This window comes from Larimichthys crocea, chromosome XV (genome assembly GCF_000972845.2).
Source record: "Larimichthys crocea isolate SSNF chromosome XV, L_crocea_2.0, whole genome shotgun sequence".
Lineage (NCBI taxonomy): Eukaryota > Metazoa > Chordata > Actinopteri > Sciaenidae > Larimichthys > Larimichthys crocea.
The window spans coordinates 16,033,396-16,055,768 of NC_040025.1; the positions used below are offsets into that span (position 1 = coordinate 16,033,396).

The following is a 22,373-nucleotide window of genomic DNA, read 5'->3' on the forward strand; positions in this document are numbered from 1 at the left end:
TCTTTGCACTTTGGCTGACTCCACATTTTTATGTCACATCAGTCTGGGCTTTCAGCTGCGATAAGAGAGCAAAAACCCTCAGTTCATTTTGTGGATCTCGCCTGAGTCAAAAAAGCATTTGCTGTACATACCATATACTTTCCCTTGATGTCGTTTTCTTTAAAATGTTATTTAAGCTTGACCCGTGTGAGGTTTGTGTCCTTCTTAACCAATTTGCCTTTTCTTTGTTTGAAGGTGAACTTGCTCATCTTACCATATAATTGGTGCCGACACTGGCCCAATTGTCAGCTCTATTTAGTGTTCTATAACAAGCAGGGCTCAGGTGCACTCCTAAAAGTATTGAAGGCAGACCTGGGGATTGGCCTTAGATGGTTATGGATGAAACTGTGGAGGCAGGGGGGCGTTTGGAGCAGAGTTCACACAAACAGGGTGATTTATAGCTTCTGGGACCCTGTGAGAGCGGTGCAGATAAGTAGACGAGGGTTCCAGATGTGGCCTGGTCTGTCTGCATGTGTGATTCTCTGACTGGGAAGATAAAAGGGGAGCGGAGCCTACCATCCCATCCTCTCCACCCTCAGAGCGGAACTCCACAGCAGGGACCAGCCCACCTCCCCAGGTCTCTCTAGCCAATGTTCAGTCCTTCTTCCTCCCTCTTCCTAGCCTTTGTTCTTAAAGCGTTTTCTGAATAAATCAGAGCACAGAAAGTCTTTGTAAATATGTTTCAAGATCTGATATAAATGTATAGTTTCATGCATGAGGCATTCTGTCTCACTGCAAAGTCATTTTTATTTTTGTTTTGTTTTTTGCTAGATGTTAATATGCAACTAGTTTAAAAAAAGGTATCCATCAGGTCTTTCTATCCACACAAAATTACAGATGGGGATCTGCCAGTGGCATCACTGTTAGGAATTACGGTCTCTTAAATAGAGGTCATATGTTAGATACTTATGGAAAACCATAAACACTAAACTCTAAATCTGTGCTCTCAGGAGGTCAAAAGGGTTTGCAGATTAACAGGATCTCTTTGGCAAAGGGAGGATTATGGAAGCAGGATAATGACAATTATTTTCTGCTTTGCACCAACATGTAAATAAAGAAATACTCGCACTGACATGCAAACAGAGGAAATAACATTCAGGTACAAATTCTGTGGTGCTATTCCTGAGTCTAGGCGTCAACATGTGACTAGTTTGAAGAACTAAACAAGGCTGTGCTGCTTGTATGTAAATAGCTTTGCTATTTGGGTGGAAAGCATGTTTGTTGTTGCCAGTAAGACTCCCTTAGTTTGTGAAATGTTTCCTCAGAGCAGTGTGAGCTGGTAGGTGTTAAGGGGCAGGAAGTGGAAGGGGTTGTGAGAGCAGGGTGGTTATAAGGCAGAGAAAAGCGTGGGTTCATTCAGTTTCCCAGCAAACTTTCCACTTACCAGAAGCTGAATGAGTGAGCGCATCAATAGACTCTTTGGCTCTCTGAATAAGGGGTCCACTAGTTGTAGGCTGTTACACAATGAAATAGTCACTGTGTTGCGTAACTGACTCTATGCTCTGTATATGAGTCTAATCAATGCCTTGTGACGCCAGACTTCCAACTGGATTTCTTTAGCTGAGTAGGGTTTAAGAGTTGATACCAATGGGAGTATCACTATCCCTTTTAACTCCATGACAAACTTTCCCCATTGTCAGAATCTTGAGTCTGACCTTCATGAAACATCCTTGACTAGTTTTTACTCCAATCCCTCTGTTCTTTTTTTTTAAGCTCATGTATTTACAGTTTCCTCCCTTCTTAGATGCGAGACAGCCACTAGACTTCCCGACCTCCAATAAATTATTTCCATCCTGGAGGTGCACCAGAATGTTTAATGTTTTGATATAAATGTATTTCACCATCAGTATTTTTCTGTCTTTCTTTCTCAGCCACTGCCACAACTCCATCCTTCTCGACTTTGTTTATATTGTAGCACCAAGCACACTGTAAGTCCCATGAGGGGCAGGCCTTTTCAAGATCTGTGCATGTTTGCTAGGTGGATTGGGGAGTTCTACATTGGGTCCAGATGTGTGTCAGCTCTGTTGAGGAACTTGCTTTGGCTCTGTCTTTGAGCAGCATCGTTGTAGTTGTTGGAGGACGAGCCTTAGTGCAGACATTTTCTTTATAAATGGTAAACACCCTCTGGCCAACTGCAGACTCTCTCAGTGGTGTTGTACCCCACTTGTGTACCCCAACGTCAAAGTTGTCCCTCGGATTATCTGAAGAGACAAGTGTGGTCGCTTTGATACTGTATGTGTGAGTAGTGAGTCTGTGTGATGTGCATTTGTGTATACAGTGTTCTGCTTTGACAAGAAGTGTGGTGGCAGCTGTAAAAACACAAGTCTGTATGTATCTCAAAGCCCTCCCCCCACAGCTGGGTCCTCCCTGTGGTCTGGGATTTCAGCAGTCTCATACAGGACAGAGTTCTCAGAGAGTGAGAAATGTTTCCAGTGCTAACTTAGCATTTCAACTCATCGATGCTGGGGGGTAAATCTGAAATAACTGTGTCCATCTGCTAAGCTTCCTCTTTGTAAGGTGGCTTAGTAAGCAGTGGGGTTACAAAACTTCAGACATGTTGCAACAGTATTTGAGTCGATCTGATCCTCAAGTTCATCCTTCCTGCCTAAAAAACAATTTAACTGAAAAACAAATAAATGAGTGGATGATGCAGGTGATTCTATACATTGCACAAGGGGTCATTAAATGCTTTGATGCTCGATTATGTAAATCATATGCTGACTGCCTTCACAGTCAGCATATACTAACATTGACATTGTAGAACTTGCAGAGTTCACACCAAAGGCTTTTGTCTCACTTTTTTTTCTTTTAATGGGAACATTTGTAATTTTCCTCAAAAAGTTCTTGATCCCGTGGGAAAGTTTGTGCAGTGGTAGACCAGTGTTGTGTCATGTTGGTTAGTTTATGTGGCTTTGATGCAGGCATAATAGCCAAAGTAAAAGTAGTGCTAGTAAAACTATCTCTTCATTGTCAAAGTCTTTACAATAAGTGAGCCATGGTTAATTTCATAATACAGTATATTGTCAAAAAGTCTCTCTCCTTACAGGAGTTCTGTGTTACTGCTCAAGTCTACTGAAAGGAGTTCAGCTTAGAAAGTGCAGGTCTTCACCTCTTGCTTTTCATCTGTCACTTTTTGTGTTTCTTTCCCTCCCCCATGCCCTTCTCGCTTTAATCAAAGACAAGTGGAGTGCCTGTAATGGACAACCTGTTCGACCCAATAGTGCTGTAAGATGACAGAAGCTCATTAATTCAGCACTATTATTTTGTTTTTCAAGAGTGTGGGTACTCTTGAGGAGAGGGGTCATGCCATCATAACATGAGAGGTTTCTCGAAATTAAGCTGGTATATGACCGAGAGTTATATGACTGTACTCCCATTTTTAAAAAATGGTTCTGTTCTCTTTCCTCTTCTCTCCTCTACATCCCTCAGATGTGGAGCAGATGGCTATTGACTGGCTGACCGGAAACTTCTACTTTGTGGATGACGTAGACGACCGGGTGTTTGTCTGCAACAAGAACGGCCAAACATGTGTGACCCTGCTGGACCAAGAGCTGTATAACCCTAAAGGCATCGCCTTGGACCCGGCCATGGGGTCTGTACTTCCCTCCACTCTTCTTGAACTAACGCTACCCTAAGTACTGTTTTAGCAACACTATAGAGGGAAATTCTGTCATATGATCAGACAACGTGCTGACCAAGCAGGCAGTAAAAAAATTAAAGCACTTCCTCCAGATGAAAACCTAGACAGATACTTGTGCGCCACTTGCATTCTGGCTATTTTAGGTTCCGGATGCTGACATGCTGGTATCTTTTCCTTTTTCCAAAGTATCACTTCTTTATTTTTTTTTATTGTCCTGGAAATAATCTCTAATTCATTTCAGTGACTAATACAGATATCTCAGAAGTGGTCAACTGTGTAATATCAGGTCAAATTGTTGCATGAGGTCAAAGCACCAAAAAAGTGAACCAATTTTTAAGATTTATCATTTCCTCTTGTTGATGTTATTTCCTTTTTTCTCACCTCAACTTTACTGAATTTCGCCTTTCTTTTTGTTCCTCTTCTTCTGCTACAGCAAAGTATTCTTCACAGACTATGGGTCCACACCAAGAGTGGAGCGCTGTGACATGGATGGTCAGAACCGCACTAAGCTGGTGGACAGTAAGATCGTCTTCCCCCATGGTATTACACTGGACCTGGTCAACCGAATGGTGTACTGGGCTGACGCCTACCTGGACTATATCGAAGTGGTCGACTATGAGGGGAAAAACCGTCACACCATCATCCAGGGCCTGCTGGTGAGGTTTGATGGATGGTTAGATGGATGTACACAAAAAAAAACAGCTATAACCAAACATAAGGAGATGCACTCAAGAATATAGACTTCTGATTGTTCGGCCTTCTTTTAAAAGTTTGAACTTTGCCAAATAACAATAACCCAGAGTCCCTATTGAGTTTTCAGTCATCTCTTTGATAACCCAAAACATCTGTTTTCCAACTTTGTATCATCATTGATTTAACTTTATCGTCTTTAGAGGCAGTACTGTTTTCCAGTTGTCTCCTGTGTATCTAGGCAAAGAGAGTCCGCCTCTCCTGGGGATATGTCCTTTTTATTGCCTTGATTGATATTTCTTAAGAGTGTGTGATTTTCCTGGCTAGTGCCTCTCTAGACATATTAGTCTGGCCCTAGTAAAGTTTGGCTCAAACTTATAGTGGAGTAATGATCTTAATGAAATCAGGACTGCAGTGGTGGGAGGACGGTGCTGGTGGTGGTGGCGGCAGCGGTGGTGCGTGTGAGAGAGGTGGAGGGGGTAATATGATCCCAACCCATACATCTTTCTGACAGCAGAGGAGAGCTGCACAGAATAGACCCTTATAAAAGTAGAAGCGATAGGAAGTGGAGCCATTTTCGCTGCCTGATGCCAAGTTTACACAAACGCTATCTGTTTATCTCTCTGTCTGTCTGTCTTAGAGAGATTTCTTCACATTTTTAGTACCCATCAAAATCTGTTTGAAGCTGATAAATCATTTGTTAGGAAACTTTCATTATGTGGATTTTACCAGACAATGTTCAAGATAAAAATGTGTACACCAGCGATATCACGCAAGCCATTAGTCATATGCCATAAGCAGTTTTACATCGGCACTTCAGAAGCAAACTCAAGCCAACCTTTTTAATTTTGCGGCTTTATTGTCTCAATGTATTTCAGATTGAGCACCTGTACGGGCTGACTGTATTTGAGAACTACCTGTATGCCACCAACTCTGACGAAGGAAACCTCAACCCCAAGACCAGCGTGATCAGAGTGAACCGCTTCAACAGCTCGGACTTCCAGGTGGTGACACGGGTAGACCGGGGAGCCGCACTGCACGTCTACCACCAGAGGCGTCAACCTCAAGGTACTGACACAAGAAGGCACAGCTTAGCTTGACTGCTAACTCTCAGTTACCATTGCATGACTGTTGTGTTTGTGCCCCTCTCTCCTGGCTTAGTGCGCAGCCATGCATGTGCCTTGGATCAGTTTGGGAAGGCTGGAGGTTGCTCTGATATCTGTTTGCTGAGCAACAGCCACAAGACTCGTACCTGCCGCTGTCGCTCTGGATTCAGCCTTGGCAGCGATGGCAAGTCCTGCAAGAGTGAGTATGAAGACTCAGGGAAAAGATATATTTGATAAACGCCTTCCCATTAGTTTCAGCCTTGATGATTGATGATGGCAGTGAAGTAATGGTGGTTACAATATCGCTGACTGAAGTAATTACATTTATCCATCTCTTTTTTTCTTCTGCAGAACCAGACCATGAGTTGTTCTTGGTGTATGGCAAGGGTCGTCCTGGAATCATCAGGGGCATGGACATGAATGCTAAGGTGCCTGATGAGTACATGATTCCCATTGAGAACCTAATGAACCCCCGAGCTCTGGATTTCCACGCTGCAAGTGAGTTCATCTACTTCGCTGATGCCACCAGCTACATTATTGGCCGACAGAAGATAGATGGCACAGAGAGAGACAACATACTCAAGGAAGGTGAGAATGAAACTCTCTAACCAAATCCTGGCTAATGCATATCATTTAGGGAGGAGAAGAATTTAGTCTAGTTATACTATATCATTTTCATTTTATTCACTTGATATTCATTCTGGCCAGCTAAGATTGTCTTTTTCACACCGGCTTCTTTTGCTTATCTCAGGTATTCACACAGTAGAGGGGATAGCAGTAGACTGGATGGGAGGTAATCTCTACTGGACAGATGATGGGCCTAAGAAGACTATCAGTGTTGCCAGGCTGGAGAAGGCCTCTCAGACCCGCAAGACTCTCATTGAGGGAAAAATGAGCCACCCTCGTGCAATCGTGGTGGACCCCCAGCATGGGTGAGACACTGGAGGGGAGGGTATTGTTATTTAAATGGATATTCTTTTCTCAAAAATGCTATGTTGAAGTGGTTTCATGTTAAAGTGGTTTAGTGGTTTGAATTTGGAGCTAATTGGGCTGCCTGCACTGTAGATGCTTGCTAAACTCATTAGTTACATTGGTGTGTTTTCAGGGAATATTGGGATACTTTCTCTCTTTTTATGGTTTCATCAGCACCTAAACTCAAAGCTCCAGCTTTCACAGAAAAGTCTTATCTCACATGGCTTTTCTTCTCTCCTAGATGGATGTACTGGACCGACTGGGAGGAGGACCCTACAGAGAGCAACAGGGGGAAGATCAAGAAAGCTTGGATGGATGGTTCCAATCATCAAGTGTTCTTGACCAGTAAGACAGTCCTGTGGCCTAATGGCTTGAGTCTGGACATCCCTCAGGGCATCCTGTACTGGGTCGATGCCTACTATGATCGTATTGAATTGGTTTACCTCAACACCACAGAACGAAAGGTTGGTAATGCTCTGGAATATATTTGGATGGTATTGTATTTGTGTATTCACAGACAATAAAACATAAAGATAATCAGTTTGTTGGTTAAGATGTAATATATGATGTTCTCTCTATTCATTTAACAGGTGGTGTATGAGGGACAGGAGCTTAACCATGCCTTTGGCTTATGCCATTACAAACAATTTCTTTTTTGGAACGAGTACCGTGGCGGCAGCATCTACAAACTGGACCAAGCCACTAAGACAGTCACTCTACTCCGCAACGAGAGGCCACCCATCTTTGAGATCAGAGTCTATGATGCACACCAGCAGCAAGGTACATTTCCCTTCTACTTATTCATTCTCATTTCATGAGTCACAAACAAGTAGGACATAAGGATAATATTCTACCTTTCTTCTTGATTTGTCTTTTCATTTAGGCTCCAATGCGTGTCGAGTTAACAATGGTGGCTGTAGCAGTCTGTGCCTTGCTATTCCTGACGGCAGGTCCTGTGGCTGTGCTGACGATCAAATCCTGGACGTCGATAATGTCACCTGCAAAGGTACTTAGCAGCTTTACCAGTAGAAAGGTCATGGAAAATTCATTACCCCACAGGAGTTAAGGCTGCTAAAGAACTCTATGATGTATTTTCCATTTGCAAGCTATACTATACGCCGTCTTTGCCAAATCTGGAGAGAAGCTTTTAAAAAAAAAACCTCCTCCAATATTTTTGCAAATTAGAGATGAAAGCTGACCTACACTCCCAAAAAGCTTTGTTTTGTTTTGGTGCTCAACTCTTGTCTCAATGACCCATCTGTTTCTGCTCCTACCCCTGATCTCATCTCTAGCCAACCCCTCCTACGTGCCCCCACCCCAGTGCCAGCCTGGGGAGTTTGCCTGCAAGAACAACCGCTGCATCCAAGAGCGCTGGAAGTGTGATGGGGACAACGATTGTCTGGACAACAGCGATGAGGCCCCTGAGCTCTGCCGTAAGGGTGCCACGTCATTGCCATGGTTACATTGCAATACATAGATAAACAAAAGTTCACTTTAAGGGTCTTAGCTAACATGGACCGACAGAGTGCAAACTACAGTTTCCAAGATTGTCTCTTTCCATGCAGTGCACTGTAATGTTGCTGGCCGCCTTTCTCCTCATCAGTTGATAGTGACACCCGGGGACTAATGTTCTTATCCTTTTTATATACTTCATTTAAAGTCAGAGACTTAATGCATTGCAGGTTTATTTAGCAAATTGCATAGTGTTTCAAATAGAGAAGTTAAATAAACCAGATATCTTGGTGTTAAAAAAAACATAAAACATGTTTTTAAAAAAGAAATGTTGATTGATGACAGTTTTTAATTTTCTTTACCCAGACCAGCACACCTGCCCCGCTGACCGATTCAAATGCCAGAACAACCGCTGTATTCCTCTGCGATGGCTGTGTGATGGCGACAATGACTGCGGTAATGATGAAGATGAGTCCAACACCACTTGTTCTGGTATGTACATTTTAGAGCTATTTGATTGTATTACCTTTTGTCACCGGTTGGGCAGCATTTATATCTGGTGAATGATTTTATTCATGATCTGCAACAGGGGATTTTTGTTGTTAGATGATTCCAAACAAATTGTGTCCTTTGAGGTTTAATTAAAAGTGAAAAACAGAGAAATACTGGAATATCTTGGGGGGACAGACAAGTTGAAACTAAAGCAGACATATTGGGATCTGTTAGCTTTGAGTTAATTCAGTTAAGATTAGTGCGGCAGATGCTAGCAGGATTTTATAAACCGGTCCAGGAGGATGTATTGATCTAGAGCATCAATGATAATGAGCTGAAACACAGTGATGGTCCTTGGCTAACAACATTTGTTGCTTTTATAAGGGCTGCCTCAGTCCCTCAAATAAATTGAAGGAGAATACAAATAGTCTTGAACTTAATTAAGATAAAGTGAGTGTGCTGTTTTGGGGTCACAACTGGTTTTAAGTGTTTTTTTAGAAATCACATTTGGAAAATTAGTTTAGAATATTTTACATCTTTGAGCATGTCTTCTTTAACAGCGATGAGTTATTGCAAGCATGAATTATGAGGGATGATTCACAAGAAGTGACATTTTTACAGCACTTAACTTTTTTATACTTCCCCTCCCAGCTCGCACATGCCCACCAAACCAGTATCCTTGTGCCAGTGGTCGCTGCATCCCCATATCCTGGACATGTGACCTGGATGACGACTGTGGAGACCGGTCAGACGAACCAGACTCCTGTGGTGAGTCTTTACTGCACCTTTTATATTGCTTTTTTTCTTGAATAAGCTTGAGATGACAAATATGCTTATGATTTTTCATGTATCTTATCTTGGCCCTTCTTTAGCATACCCAACCTGCTTCCCTCTGACCCAGTTCACCTGCGCCAATGGCCGCTGCATCAACATCAACTGGCGTTGTGATAATGGTAATCATCTTCTAAGACTTCCCCTAAGTCGTATTTTAAAACAATCCAATAACTGAAATTCAAATCCTGTGTGACAGACAATGACTGCGGGGACAACAGTGATGAAGCCGGCTGCAGCCATTCATGCTCCAGTGTCCAGTTTAAATGTAACAGTGGCCGCTGCATCCCAGAATACTGGACCTGTGACGGCGACAATGACTGTGGAGACTACAGTGACGAGACCCACGCCAACTGCACCAACCAGGGTAAGGAACAGTACTCCACTTTAGGGCATTTTGATTGTACCTTTGCCAGCTGTACCTGAGTCAACCTCTCACCACATCATGTATTGTATTTCACAATGTTTACATGTAGCCGTTTGCCATTGTAAAGAGGCTGTCACAATGAAGCTGAGATTGCCCTCCTCCCTGTTCCACTTCCTCTGCTCTGCATGCCACTGCCTGCCCTCTGGCTTCCACTTATCATTTACAGCAAATCCTCTGTTCAGGATGTAATTATGTTTTGTGGTTAGATACCAATTAAACTCTTTCATGGTTTTGTGCAAATGGCATAGATGTGTTGACTTTGTTTTGAGTTTAAAATAGCTGGCAGCCATGATAGGTTGATTTGGAACATTGAGTTTTGCGGGTTAACCACTCACTGTTACAATGACTAAGGCAGCGTCATAACACAGTGTCACACTCTTTCTTTAGCCGGTAGTCTGCCTTTAAACATCTGCTCCTGTACACAGTGTGCTCTGATGTTGTATGTACTGTTTGATCCATGCAGAAACACAGCCAACTGCTGTCAAGTCCCAGCATGCAAAAATGGGGCCCAGCGTGACCTGTTGGTCTAATGAGCAATCTGTGCTCTGTGTGTGTATGTCTAGCTCTGTGTGTGTTTGTTAGCTCTCTTGGCCTGCTGTCTGGAAGTCATTAGCTGAAATAAAAAAAGCAATACTATCGCCTTCCCCTCCTGTATATTGTAGTCCTCTGCTGAGATGTCCCCGGGCCCATTTCCTGCTTTAGTCGTGCCAAGAGCTGACCTTTGCCATGAGGGGATGTCATTGTACCACCTCTTCACTGGTGCCTTTAATCTGCCTCTGACATCAGTCTGTGAGCTGTGTGTGTCATTGTTGTTTGACTTGGCTTAGTGTCAGGTTGTTAACCCAGCATCCCAGTGTACCTACACATTAATTAATGACTAGAATGGCCTATTCTTTCTCTTCTCAGTTTTTAGCCAAGTGTGTGTGGTCTGTGCATGTGTTGTTTCTTGGTTTTGATTCCAGTCCAGTTATTTTTCAGTTGCTAACTTCTAGCTGTATTTTATTGCTTCTTTGACATTGGCTTAACTGCACACTCTGTCTTTTTTGTTGGCTATCACACTTTGTCTTGCTGTTTTCTCTCCAGCAACCCGTCCTCCAGGCGGCTGCCATGTAGATGAGTTCCAGTGTCGGATGGATGGCTTGTGCATTCCCATGCGCTGGCGCTGTGACGGGGACACAGACTGCATGGACCTGAGTGATGAGAGCAACTGCGAGGGTGTGACCCACATGTGTGACCCAGCAGTCAAGTTCAGCTGCAGGGACTCTGGTGAGGATGCTTTGAGCTGGCTTAAGTATTAGAGGTTAAAGGTGATGAACCTTGTCAATGTCAGTTCAAGTAGCATTGTTGTTAGTTAGAAAATTGGATTTTATGCTGTGATTGATGAGGACAGATAAATGAAAGAGTAAGTGTCTGGTCCCACCAGAAAGTGGCACTGAGAAAATTATTTGGACATCAATCATGTGGAGGCTGCTGGCAAAGAGGAAAGTTATTACTGTTGTTTTTTATTCAGTGAGCAGCTTTATTATAAAATTGGATGCTACAATCTTCCTCTGTTTTGGACTCTCTCCTCAAAGGTCAGCACTGTCAAGATGATTTTCTGTTGGTCAACAGCTCGAATTTGCATGTTAGTTTACCAAAAGTTAAATTCACTTTGCCTTCCTGAGCATTTCCACAGTTTTGTTTATTTGAAGTTGCTATTACAAACCCCTAAATACGTATAAAACTGACCTTTGGGAATATATTAAGATAAAAATCAACTGAAAATGGATATTTTACGGTCTGGACAGCTCGCTGTATCAGCAAGGCCTGGGTGTGCGATGGCGACAGTGACTGTGAGGACAACTCGGATGAGGACAACTGTGAGGCGTTGGTGTGCAAGTTATCTCACCACATGTGTGCTACCAATGACTCCATCTGTCTGCCGGCTGAGAAACTGTGTGATGGCACTGACGATTGTCCGGATGGCTCTGATGAGAAACTTTGCGGTAAAATATTTCAAAAACATGTTTGCACAGACAACAACATGAAAATGTGTTTTTTGTCCTGTCCTGTCTCCATACAGAAAAAAACAACAAACCCATTACAACCAAAGTACATACAACTCTGCTTTCTCAGATATATTCCAACCTTTAATCTCTGTTTCTTGCCTGCAGATTTGTGTGCATTGGATAACGGTGGCTGTAGCCACAACTGCAGCATCATTCCTGGGGAGGGCTTCATGTGTTCTTGTCCCTTGGGCATGGAGCTGGGAGCTGACAACAAGACCTGCCAGATCCAGAGCTTCTGTGCCAAACACCTCAAGTGTAGCCAGAAGTGCGAGCAAGAAAAATCCAGCGTCAAGTGCTCCTGCTATGAAGGCTGGGAGCTGGAGTCTGACATGGAGAGCTGCAAAAGCACTGGTAATGGAAAAACAGGGACTTTTTGGCATAAAGAGTTTATTTACTCCTTTTTTTTGGCTTCAGCTTGAGAGCAAAAGTATTTTTCTTGCTGAAGAAGCACTACAGTACTGAGTCTACTATATATAAAGTATTTAATGCATCATAGTGTTTCACCAGAAAGTGAGCAGCAAAAACCCTTCAGTTATTCCGTTTTTTCTTCAGGGACAGATGGAGGGGAGGTATGACAGACACAGCTGTGGCAGAATTTGATCCAAGACCAACAAGGGGTTTTGTGAATCTCACTCTAACACATTTGTGGTTACTACTTCTTTTGCTTTCAGATCCCTTCAAGCCTTTCATCATCTTCTCCAACCGCCATGAGATCAGAAGGATTGAGCTTCACAAAGGGGAGTTCAATGTGCTTGTACCAGGCCTGAGGAACACCATCGCCTTGGACTTCCACCTCAACGAGAGCACCCTTTACTGGACTGATGTCGTGGAGGACAAGATCTACCGCGGGAAACTGTCTGAAAATGGAGGTGAGCCAGTTAGCTACAGATCTCAGTAATTTAAGCTTAAGCAGAAAGATAGATGAGGTATCAGAATGAATACTCATGTATAACAGTCTAATTTACATAGTAATAAGATCATTTTTCAGTGTCATATTTTTGCAAGTAAAATAAAAACAGTAAAATGGATTGTTTCTTATGAGATAGCAAATCATATTTATGCTTTTGACTGAGGTCAATCTCTCAATTCTCGGAAATTAACTTCCGCTGAGGGAATAGGCCGTACATTCTCAGAGCCAGATGTTTTTAAAAAGAGTCTGTGGTCAGCAGTGGCGGTCTGTGACCCTGAATAAATCTCCCAGGTCAAGGCCAGCCTTTCCTGCTCCAAAACCCCAGGTCTCCTTGCCAATCAAGGTCGTGTTCCCAGCAAAGCACTTAGGGGGCGCACGGAAGGCTTTGTCTCTTCCCATTTGTCTCAGTACTCGCTGTGCGTGACCAGAGCCAGAACACTGATGTAGCATAGGAGGTATAACGTACTGCAGTTTCAGTTCCCAGCCCTCCAACTTCACCATTTAAAATAGGGCTCCTGAGCAGACACATTGTGACCAACTCATAGATCAGCTCCTGCTGCTTGTTATTGAAGCTGCTTTAGAATCTCTAAAGTTGTTGGCATACTACCCACACATACACAGAAAGGCAGCCATAACCCCAGCATTCCTTCAAACAAACTGTGAAGAAGGCCGGTCCCACTCCCTCTAATTACTACTGGAAGGCCTTGTGAAGAACTTGTCTCCTCGTCCTCGGCCAGAGATGATCACACATTTTGGTTTGCACTTGGTCTGCATGAGAGCCAGTTGTTTCTGGGAAATAATAGTTAGATGTTTGTTTTCTCAGAAGTAGGCCAGTGGGGTTGGGAAGATCTGGTCGAAGCTACACTGATAGACACAGCAGCAGTGCGTGCCAGATACCAAGAGTAAAGAATTCTAAACAAATTCTAAACAATTCATTGTGCTGGCTGGAGATTTGATCTCCTGGTGAAATTGACATGAGGCAAGGTATTACACTAAAATATCTGAATTACTATTGTATATGCCATTTTATATCATATTAAAACAACCATGAACGTGGTACAAAATACTAATGCTAGTCCCCTTTTGTCAAATGCACAATAAAGAACCAAACACCATCCTAGTTTTAAGTCCCTCTTTCTCTGTGTATTGTATCCAGCTCTGACCAGCTTTGAAGTGGTGATCCAGTATGGACTGGCTACTCCAGAGGGTCTGGCTGTGGACTGGATAGCAGGAAACATCTACTGGGTGGAAAGCAATCTGGACCAGATAGAGGTGGCTAGACTGGATGGGACCATGAGAACCACCCTGCTGGCTGGGGAGGTGGAGCACCCAAGGGCCATTGCCCTAGACCCTCGAGATGGGTAAGAAGCATAGATAGGGATTTTGGAGCTGTAGTCACAATAACCCTTTTAGAAAATGGGAAGCCAAGTCAAATACCCTTTATAGCTTAAGATTCCTCCCACTAAATGTTCTGTGAAACTTGAACATGCTCTCATGTGATGATACTGTACACATCTGTGAAAATTCCTCCTCTCATTAGTTTATTTTCTTTTTGAAGTATCCTATTTTGGACAGACTGGGATGCCAGCCTGCCCAGAATTGAGGCAGCATCTATGAGTGGTGAAGGCAGACGCACCATCCACAGGGAAACAGGCAGTGGTGGCTGGCCCAACGGACTCACTGTGGACTACATGGAAAGACGCATTGTCTGGATTGATGCCAGGTAGAATTTGCCTCTAGTCTGTGAATATACAGAGCGCTCTCATTGTACTGCATCCACCCACTCGCTCATTACATCAACCATTCGCTCAGTCTATTTTCTCTTTGCTTGCCATTATTAGTTTTCTAATAAACAAGCAGATTTGCTTTGCTTATGTAAAACAATCTAGAAAGTACAGACTGATCTAGCAACATGAGCATCAAGCATATACTTAAGCTGATGTACATGTTATCCCTGCCTTAATCTCTGCCTTAATGCTTCTCCAGGTCAGATGCTATCTACTCTGCCATGTACGACGGTTCTGGCCTGATTGAAGTGTTGCGGGGTCATGAGTATTTGTCCCACCCCTTTGCTGTCACCATGTATGGAGGCGAGGTCTACTGGACTGACTGGAGGACTAACACTCTAGCCAAAGCCAACAAATGGACAGGACACAACGTCACAGTAGTCCAGCGCACCAACACACAGCCCTTTGACTTGCAGGTCTATCACCCATCCAGACAACCTCAGGGTAAGATTGCACACCAGATACGTATACATAAACACTCACAGAGAGAGAGAGCGAGAGAGAGTGCCCATATTTTATATTTACCTCTTCCTGTCAGCATGTCTTACTGTCTGCCTGGGCTTAACTCAAAGTAGAGCAGCAACAAGCTCACAGTTCATTGCTGACCGCGTTGATTCACGAGTCCCATTCCCTAAAGACAGCTGACCTTTTAGAGCTGTGAGACGTGTTGTCTCCTCACACCAGCAGCAATTTGGACACCTCCTGCTGCCTCGTTGATCAAAAAGTCACCTCACTGTTCGGCATTTCCCACCGGCTGGGTAGAAAATAAAGTCCTCCTCCTGCGACTTAAATGTCATGTGCTGCTCTCACAGACACACACATGATTGGTGAGATGACAAAAAAAGATTGTCACAAATGTTTTGCAGTATTCTGTCACATTGAACTTGATGTTTAGTAGCCAATGGCTGTGTTGATCCCAAGGGTGTGTGGGATGCAGAGAGAGGCACTGGGACCTGTAATTGGAGGCAGGAAAAGAGAGATCTCAAAGAATTGTTGAGTGACAGCTGCAACCAGTGCCCATGACAGTGATGATTCAACAGGCATGTGTTGACAGGCCTGGTAGACACTCACTTTCCTTGAGGGTCCATTGATTGAGAGGTCCATTAAAATAACTCTTGACTGAGATACTCTGGAAATGCCATCTTATATTGATACCAGGATTTTTTGTCAATTTTGTGGAGATTCTTTTTAAAAAATATACTGTATGTACAGTATTCCTTTGTCTTTTTGTGTCTTTCTCTCCTTCTGACCACATTTCCTTAATGACTATTTCTTTCTTTCAGCTCCTAACCCGTGTGCCACAAGTGACGGTAAAAGTCCTTGCTCCCACCTCTGTCTCATTAACTTCAACCAGACCTTCTCCTGTGCCTGCCCTCACCTCATGAAGCTGCAGCCGGACAAACGCACTTGCAAAGGTAAGGACAGATACTGTTAAAAACACAGGCCCCTACAGACTTTTTCTCTCACCTTTTAAAAAACACTCAAACCAACGCTGTCATACAAAGTCTCTGTCATCATTACAGGAATCTTTTCTCATGACTGCCAGGGCTGCTACCATGCGCTCAGCCCCCAAACTTGACATCGGCGTCATTAGCTGTCATCTCTTTTGACAGAAGATCTGATTACGTCTCCTACACGGCATTCTTTCACTCTCATTTCCATTTCATTTCATATAAAAAGGCGGTCACAAGTCATGCGCTGAGGATTTATTGTTATGTGATCTCATGAGTGGGTTTCATGATGGTTTTGATGGCGTAGCTGTGGGACTTTGTGGGCATGTGTGTCTGTTTATTAACCATTCTACAGAACAATCCTCATCTCAGCAGTGTAGATTCTAGGATAATTGGATTAAAAGGTGTTTGATGCGTTTAATAGAGGGACTTGTCACTGTCATGCTGTGAATTCTGACACATTGAGTTGACAAACAGAGCTAAAGCTGCCTGAATTATTTGATTTAGGAAACATTTGTTTCCTCCACCTCCCCACTCTCTGGAGGTAATCCAGCCTCAACAAGGGCACCGTGTTACTGACTGGTCAGTTTGACCCTCTTGAGCTGCTGTCCCCTGGGATCCAGCTGGCTTCACCCACCCTCAGCTAGTACAGTGAGAAGAAGCCTAAACTTAACTAAATGTTTAATCACAGTGTACTTCTAGGAATACAGATGAAGGAAACTTCACACAGAGGTCTTTGTTGCCAATATTGCACTTAGACTTTGTATGTTTATCCTTTCCCTTTTTCTTTCTTTTTTTTTTCTAGAGTCCCGCAAGTTCCTTCTATATGCCCGTCAGATCGAGATCCGGGGTGTTGACATTGACAACCCTTATTATAACTACATCATCTCCTTTACCGTGCCGGACATAGACAACGTGACAGTGGTGGACTATGATGCTGTTGAGCATCGCATCTACTGGTCAGATGTCCGAACGCAGACAATCAAGAGAGCTTTCATTAACGGCACAGGGGTGGAGACTGTTGTGTCTGCTGGTAAGAACAATTATATTGTATTTTGTTTATTCTTACTTTTTTTTTTGTTTAAATTTTGTCTGTTTGAAAAATAGATTAAAGCCTAATGTTTTCCACTGTGGTTCGAACATTACTCAGATCTTCCCAACGCTCATGGGCTGGCAGTAGACTGGGTGTCCAGGAACCTCTTCTGGACCAGCTATGATGCCAATAAGAAGCAGATCAATGTTGCCAGACTGGATGGATCTTTCAAGAATGCCGTCATCCAGGGCTTAGACAAGCCTCACTGTCTCGTCCTGCATCCTTTGCTGGGGTAAGTCTCCAGTTAGTCAGGCCTGAATTAAGCTGTGAATCCTCCATCTGATGCTTGAGCCTACTACAAAGTCTTTAATCTCTCTAAGTTTTCAGCTCCTTCTTAATGTCTCATAATATTCATATGCATCTGCAGGAAGCTGTACTGGACTGATGGTGACAACATAAGCATGGCTAACATGGATGGCAGCAACCACACCACACTTTTCACCAATCAAAAAGGACCAGTAGGTGAGCAGATGCTAAAATTAACTAAATGCAAAATGTTACTGTTTTTCTGTTTAACTCAACAGCAGAGATTAAGCATATTAGTATGAGAGATTTGTATGCATAATGGTAACATTATTCCTTCCACTCTAGGTCTCTCTATTGATTATGAAAAAGAGCAGCTGTATTGGATCAGCTCAGGGAACAGCACCATTAACCGCTGTCAGCTGGATGGAACTAAACTGGAGATCCTGGAAGGTGTTAAAGGAAAGCTTACCAAGGCTACAGCACTGGCTATAATGGGTAAGATGAAAAAGATGATACTGCAAATGTATCCTCTTTGTTTTGTTTTCTTTCTTCTTCTTTTTTCAGACCTGAAAGCTGAAATCAGTACTGTGACAAAATCAATATCTCAAAATCAATGGGACAACATGCAAAGATTTGAATCAATTTCTTTCACTGTAGGAGACAAGATGTGGTGGGCAGACCAAGGAACTGATCAGATTGGAACATGTGACAAGAAGGATGGAGGGAACTGGAAGGTTTTGCGAAACAACACCTCCCCCATGATGCACATGAGGATCTATGACGAAGATGTGCAGAAAGGTAAAAAATGTTGCCTGTGGTTTTTGTCAGAATGAGTCAGAAGGTAATTCTATATAATTTGAAACAGTTGGAAAACTGATGAAATTCAGTGAGTCATGATCTGAAGTCTTCTGTTCTCCAAATCAACACTCCATTTGAAACCAGAAAAGAAAAATATTTATTTTCCTTTTTGCGACCTCACTGATCTTCTCCTTCTCTTTTAGCAGGCATCAACCTGTGCAGTAACAACAATGGAGACTGCTCACAGCTGTGTCTGCCCACCTCACTAACAAGCAGGGCCTGCATGTGCACTGCCGGATACAGCCTCAAGACAGGACAGCAGTCCTGTGAAGGTAAGATACTGCATCACAGCTACGGCCACACATGTAGTCACACATACAGTTGGAATGCAGTGCATCCTAAAAACAAAAATGTATTGTCCTGTCTCTGAGCAGGAATGGGCTCCTTCCTGCTTTACTCTGTTCATGAGGGAATCAGAGGAATTCCTCTAGACCCAGCAGACAAATCTGACGCCTTGGTGCCGGTATCTGGCACCTCCCTGGCTGTCGGCATTGACTTCCACGCTGGTGAGTGACACTGGGGGACCTTAGTACCCAGATGACATTGTTTGAGGCTGTCATTATCTCAGACAAGTGAGATAAAAGACTTCTTCTTTTTCAGAGAATGACACCATCTACTGGGTGGACATGGGCCTGAGCACCATCAGCAGGGCTAAGAGAGACCAGACATGGAGAGAGGATGTGGTTACCAATGGCATTGGCAGGGTGGAGGGAATCACTGTTGACTGGATAGCAGGTCTTGTCATAACAGATTTTAAATCTAATATTGTTAACTTGTGCACACTACACAGTTGCACAAGCACAGATAATGGACCATAGTGCTGAATTGCAACCCTGTTCTTTTTAGGAAATATTTACTGGACTGACCAGGGCTTTGATGTGATCGAGGTGGCCAGGCTGAATGGCTCCTTCCGCTATGTAGTTATTTCCCAGGGCCTGGACAAGCCCAGAGCGATCACTGTGCACCCAGTTAAAGGGTAAGGCTCTTTGCCAGTAGTTTAATTATACTTCATGTACTGCTCTTTAGGTACTTAAAATCTCATTTCAACCATGCTTTTATCTAAATGACCACTAAAATACACTTCTAAATCATCTTGTGTGTGTCTCTGTGTGTAGGTATCTGTTCTGGACTGAGTGGGGTCAGTACCCTCGTATTGAGCGCTCTAGGTTGGATGGCACCCAGAGGTTGGTCCTGGTCAATGTGAGCATCAGTTGGCCCAATGGCATCTCCGTCGACTACGAGGTGTGTACCACAAAAATTATTTCACATGTTTAGTTTGAACAAATATACTGTGACTTCATAGGCTTTTATTTTATTCAACAAGACATTTCTACAACATTTACATTACTTAAAATTATATATTATAGTTGTGGTTCATTATATGCCCTGTGGTTTCATAAATTTAATTTAAAATGTGGCCACATTAAGTTAATTACATTTCACAATTAGAGTTCAACATTGTTTTGTTGAAATGAATTCTATCATTCCCCCATATTACTTTATCTGCCAGATACTGTGTATATATAGCTAATATAATTTAGCTTCAGAGATGCCATAAGTTCTGCCTATTACCTAAAATCACACATCCAGTCATTGTAATAAAGTGTAATAAAGAAGATGATGTTGTAACAAACAGGCTAAAATGGACATTAGAATGACTTGCATCATATATTTATGAACTAACAGTGTACCAGCAGGCCAGTCTCACATTTTTTTAAGTTTGATTTTCATTCTGAAAATGTGAATAATAAACACTGTTTTATTTCTGCTTTGTCCTTCAGGAGGGTCTGCTGTATTGGTGTGACGCCAGGACAGACAAGATTGAGCGAATCAACCTGGAGACTGGAGAGAACAGGGAGCTGGTGCTGGCCAACAACAACATGGACATGTTTGCGGTGTCTGTCTTTGAGGAATACATCTATTGGAGTGACAGGTCAGTTCAGTGTTTAACAAATTTGTTTACTGAACCATCTTTTTCCATTACTCTATTATATAGCAATACCTTTTTAATGTATGACAGCTTTTGAATCATGTGGAAGATTTCATATTGTATCGTGCTGTTAATTGAATCAATAGTGTTTTATTGTCTTTTATTTAGGACTCATGCCAATGGCTCCATTAAGCGAGGCAGCAAAGACAACGCTACAGATGCTGTGCAGCTCAGGACTGGCATTGGTGTACAGCTGAAAGACATCAAGGTTTTCAACAGAGCCAGACAACAAGGTAGGACCACAGAGAAAACACACTGGCATAAATGTCCTCACAGGAACAATGGGTTGGTCCATACATGTATACAAAACCAAGCCCTCACACACACACACCCTCATGAAAAAAACTTTTACTCAACTTAATCGACATCCATCAGGAGTTGATGAAATTCTGTGTGTAACCAGGCTCATTATTTGTTTAACACACCTCATAAACGTGTCAAACTCTCCCCAGGCACCAACGTCTGCAAAGACAACAATGGCGGCTGTGAGCAGCTGTGTCTTTTCCGTGGCAACAGTGACCGCACCTGCGCCTGTGCTCATGGCATGCTGGCAGAGGACAACCGCAGTTGTCGCGACTATGACGGATACCTGCTATATTCAGAGCGTACAATACTGAAGAGCATCCACCTGTCCGATGAGACGAACCTCAATGCGCCGATAAAGCCTTTTGAGGACCCTGACCACATGAAGAACGTCATCGCGCTCAGCTTTGACTATCATGGCGGTGGAGGGAAAGGAGCCAACCGCATCTTCTTCAGCGACATCCATTTTGGCAACATCCAACAGATCAACGATGATGGCATTGACCGCAAGATTGTAGTGGACAGTGAGTATAGAGTCATCAATCACATGTCATTTCTTTTTAACACCTTAGGAAATCCACAAAACTGCCAACTGTTCATATAAATCTTTCCCTTCACTCTGTCTCTCCACATAAATCTCAGATGTGTTGGCTTGTTGCCTTATTTCTTTTATTCTGTCCATTAGTAAATGAGTGTTGTCCCATGTCTCCTCAACACTGTAAACAGCCATCATCACACTTTTTGACAAGTAAGTATTCAGGATTCAGTGTACACACAGCTGCAGCTTCTCAACCAGAGGAGATTGACAACACTTAGAGCTTCCACTTGAGGAAGACACACTTGTGCGTGTATGCACACACACACACACACACAAAACGCGAGTGTCTTTCAAATTTCACTCTCTTTAAAAGAACTTTAAAAGCCCGGACCAAGCTGCTGTTCTAAGCAAGCAATATTCAAAACACTACTTTGACAGGAAAGACAGGAAAACAAGTAGAGTGCATGAGATTAGTGTGTTTATTGATGCTGCAATGAGATCAAGGTCTTGAACAGATGGTGAAAGTGATGGCCAGTTTTCATCCATCAACTATAGAATTTATTCTAGTTGAAAGGCAGCTAAGATGAGAGGATTGTATTAGTTCCAGATAAGACTTCAATATTATCAACTTTTAGTTGAATAGTAACATGTTTTACTACATTTTTCTGTTTGAATAAATAAATAAATACAAGCAATTTAGAACAGGAATACGCAATAATGTTTTAGTTTACTCATTAGTTCTACATTTTAACTGATTTAATACATAACAATGATCAAAATAGTCAGTTCTGGCCTCTTTCTGAGGTTGTGTCCAGCTCAAAGGGCTGCACCATGTCCCTGCTCATCACATGAGGGCAGCCAGTCAGACAGCTTTTGCACCATGTCCAGCGTTCTCTCCCCAGCTCTAGTAAGTCTCGTCTGAACTTCTGTGACATAAACCCATACATCACAGGGTTTACCACTGCTGCTGAGGATGCCAACAGTCTGGCCAGAATGGCAATGGTATTATACCCAGTTGAGCCTGTTATGGTTCCTCCAATGAAGGAGAACATTAGGGCATAAGAAGGTAGCCAGAGGACAGTGAAGATGAGGACAAGCAGAGCTGAAGTGTGCGTGACCTGACTCTGGTAGCGCTCCAGCTGGGGAGCATTCCCCAGCAGCCGTGCTTGTCGAAGAAAGCAGTAGATTTTGGTATACATCAATACAATGATGCCCAGTGGTAGAGCGAAGCCAAACAGGAAGAGGGCAATGCTGTAGACCAGCTGGCTGAAGTCAGACAGGAAGGCAAAGCAGTACACAGCACTGGACATGGTAACTGTGCGGAAGGCAAACTGTGGTGCTGCCAAGGCTGAGGCAGGAACCCAGAGTAGAGCTACTGTCAGTTTTATGCGTCGGTGCATTCTCGATCGGTATGCCCAGGTGGGGTGTACCACTGTCAGGTAACGTGTCACAGCCAGAGCTGCCAGGGTAAAGACTGAAGCGGCTGAGCAGGCCACACCT

The 22,373-nt window shown here is 43.1% G+C and overlaps 1 protein-coding gene across 5 annotated transcripts in view; it reads left to right on the forward strand.

Moving 5' to 3' along the window:
- Window positions 1-22,373, forward strand: part of lrp1ab (low density lipoprotein receptor-related protein 1Ab) — a 79,892-nt gene that overhangs the window by 33,990 nt on the left and 23,529 nt on the right. For 3 of the 5 annotated variants that reach the window (XM_019268645.2, XM_027288354.1, XM_019268648.2), the window contains 35 exons: window positions 3,469-3,631; window positions 4,113-4,335; window positions 5,248-5,437; window positions 5,531-5,674; window positions 5,827-6,063; window positions 6,227-6,407; window positions 6,689-6,911; window positions 7,038-7,227; window positions 7,331-7,453; window positions 7,740-7,880; window positions 8,266-8,391; window positions 9,043-9,159; window positions 9,264-9,344; window positions 9,422-9,589; window positions 10,733-10,915; window positions 11,437-11,634; window positions 11,803-12,048; window positions 12,369-12,566; window positions 13,764-13,968; window positions 14,166-14,330; window positions 14,594-14,838; window positions 15,678-15,809; window positions 16,651-16,878; window positions 16,996-17,170; window positions 17,306-17,400; window positions 17,530-17,679; window positions 17,842-17,982; window positions 18,186-18,314; window positions 18,417-18,548; window positions 18,643-18,777; window positions 18,889-19,018; window positions 19,158-19,284; window positions 19,824-19,975; window positions 20,141-20,265; window positions 20,485-20,859. In XM_019268645.2, the coding sequence (XP_019124190.1) occupies window positions 3,469-3,631; window positions 4,113-4,335; window positions 5,248-5,437; window positions 5,531-5,674; window positions 5,827-6,063; window positions 6,227-6,407; window positions 6,689-6,911; window positions 7,038-7,227; window positions 7,331-7,453; window positions 7,740-7,880; window positions 8,266-8,391; window positions 9,043-9,159; window positions 9,264-9,344; window positions 9,422-9,589; window positions 10,733-10,915; window positions 11,437-11,634; window positions 11,803-12,048; window positions 12,369-12,566; window positions 13,764-13,968; window positions 14,166-14,330; window positions 14,594-14,838; window positions 15,678-15,809; window positions 16,651-16,878; window positions 16,996-17,170; window positions 17,306-17,400; window positions 17,530-17,679; window positions 17,842-17,982; window positions 18,186-18,314; window positions 18,417-18,548; window positions 18,643-18,777; window positions 18,889-19,018; window positions 19,158-19,284; window positions 19,824-19,975; window positions 20,141-20,265; window positions 20,485-20,859 (5,973 nt within the window). The remainder of the gene's footprint in view (window positions 1-3,468; window positions 3,632-4,112; window positions 4,336-5,247; window positions 5,438-5,530; window positions 5,675-5,826; window positions 6,064-6,226; window positions 6,408-6,688; window positions 6,912-7,037; window positions 7,228-7,330; window positions 7,454-7,739; window positions 7,881-8,265; window positions 8,392-9,042; window positions 9,160-9,263; window positions 9,345-9,421; window positions 9,590-10,732; window positions 10,916-11,436; window positions 11,635-11,802; window positions 12,049-12,368; window positions 12,567-13,763; window positions 13,969-14,165; window positions 14,331-14,593; window positions 14,839-15,677; window positions 15,810-16,650; window positions 16,879-16,995; window positions 17,171-17,305; window positions 17,401-17,529; window positions 17,680-17,841; window positions 17,983-18,185; window positions 18,315-18,416; window positions 18,549-18,642; window positions 18,778-18,888; window positions 19,019-19,157; window positions 19,285-19,823; window positions 19,976-20,140; window positions 20,266-20,484; window positions 20,860-22,373) is intronic. The other 2 variants (XM_019268646.2, XM_027288356.1) reach the window with 1 other exon arrangement.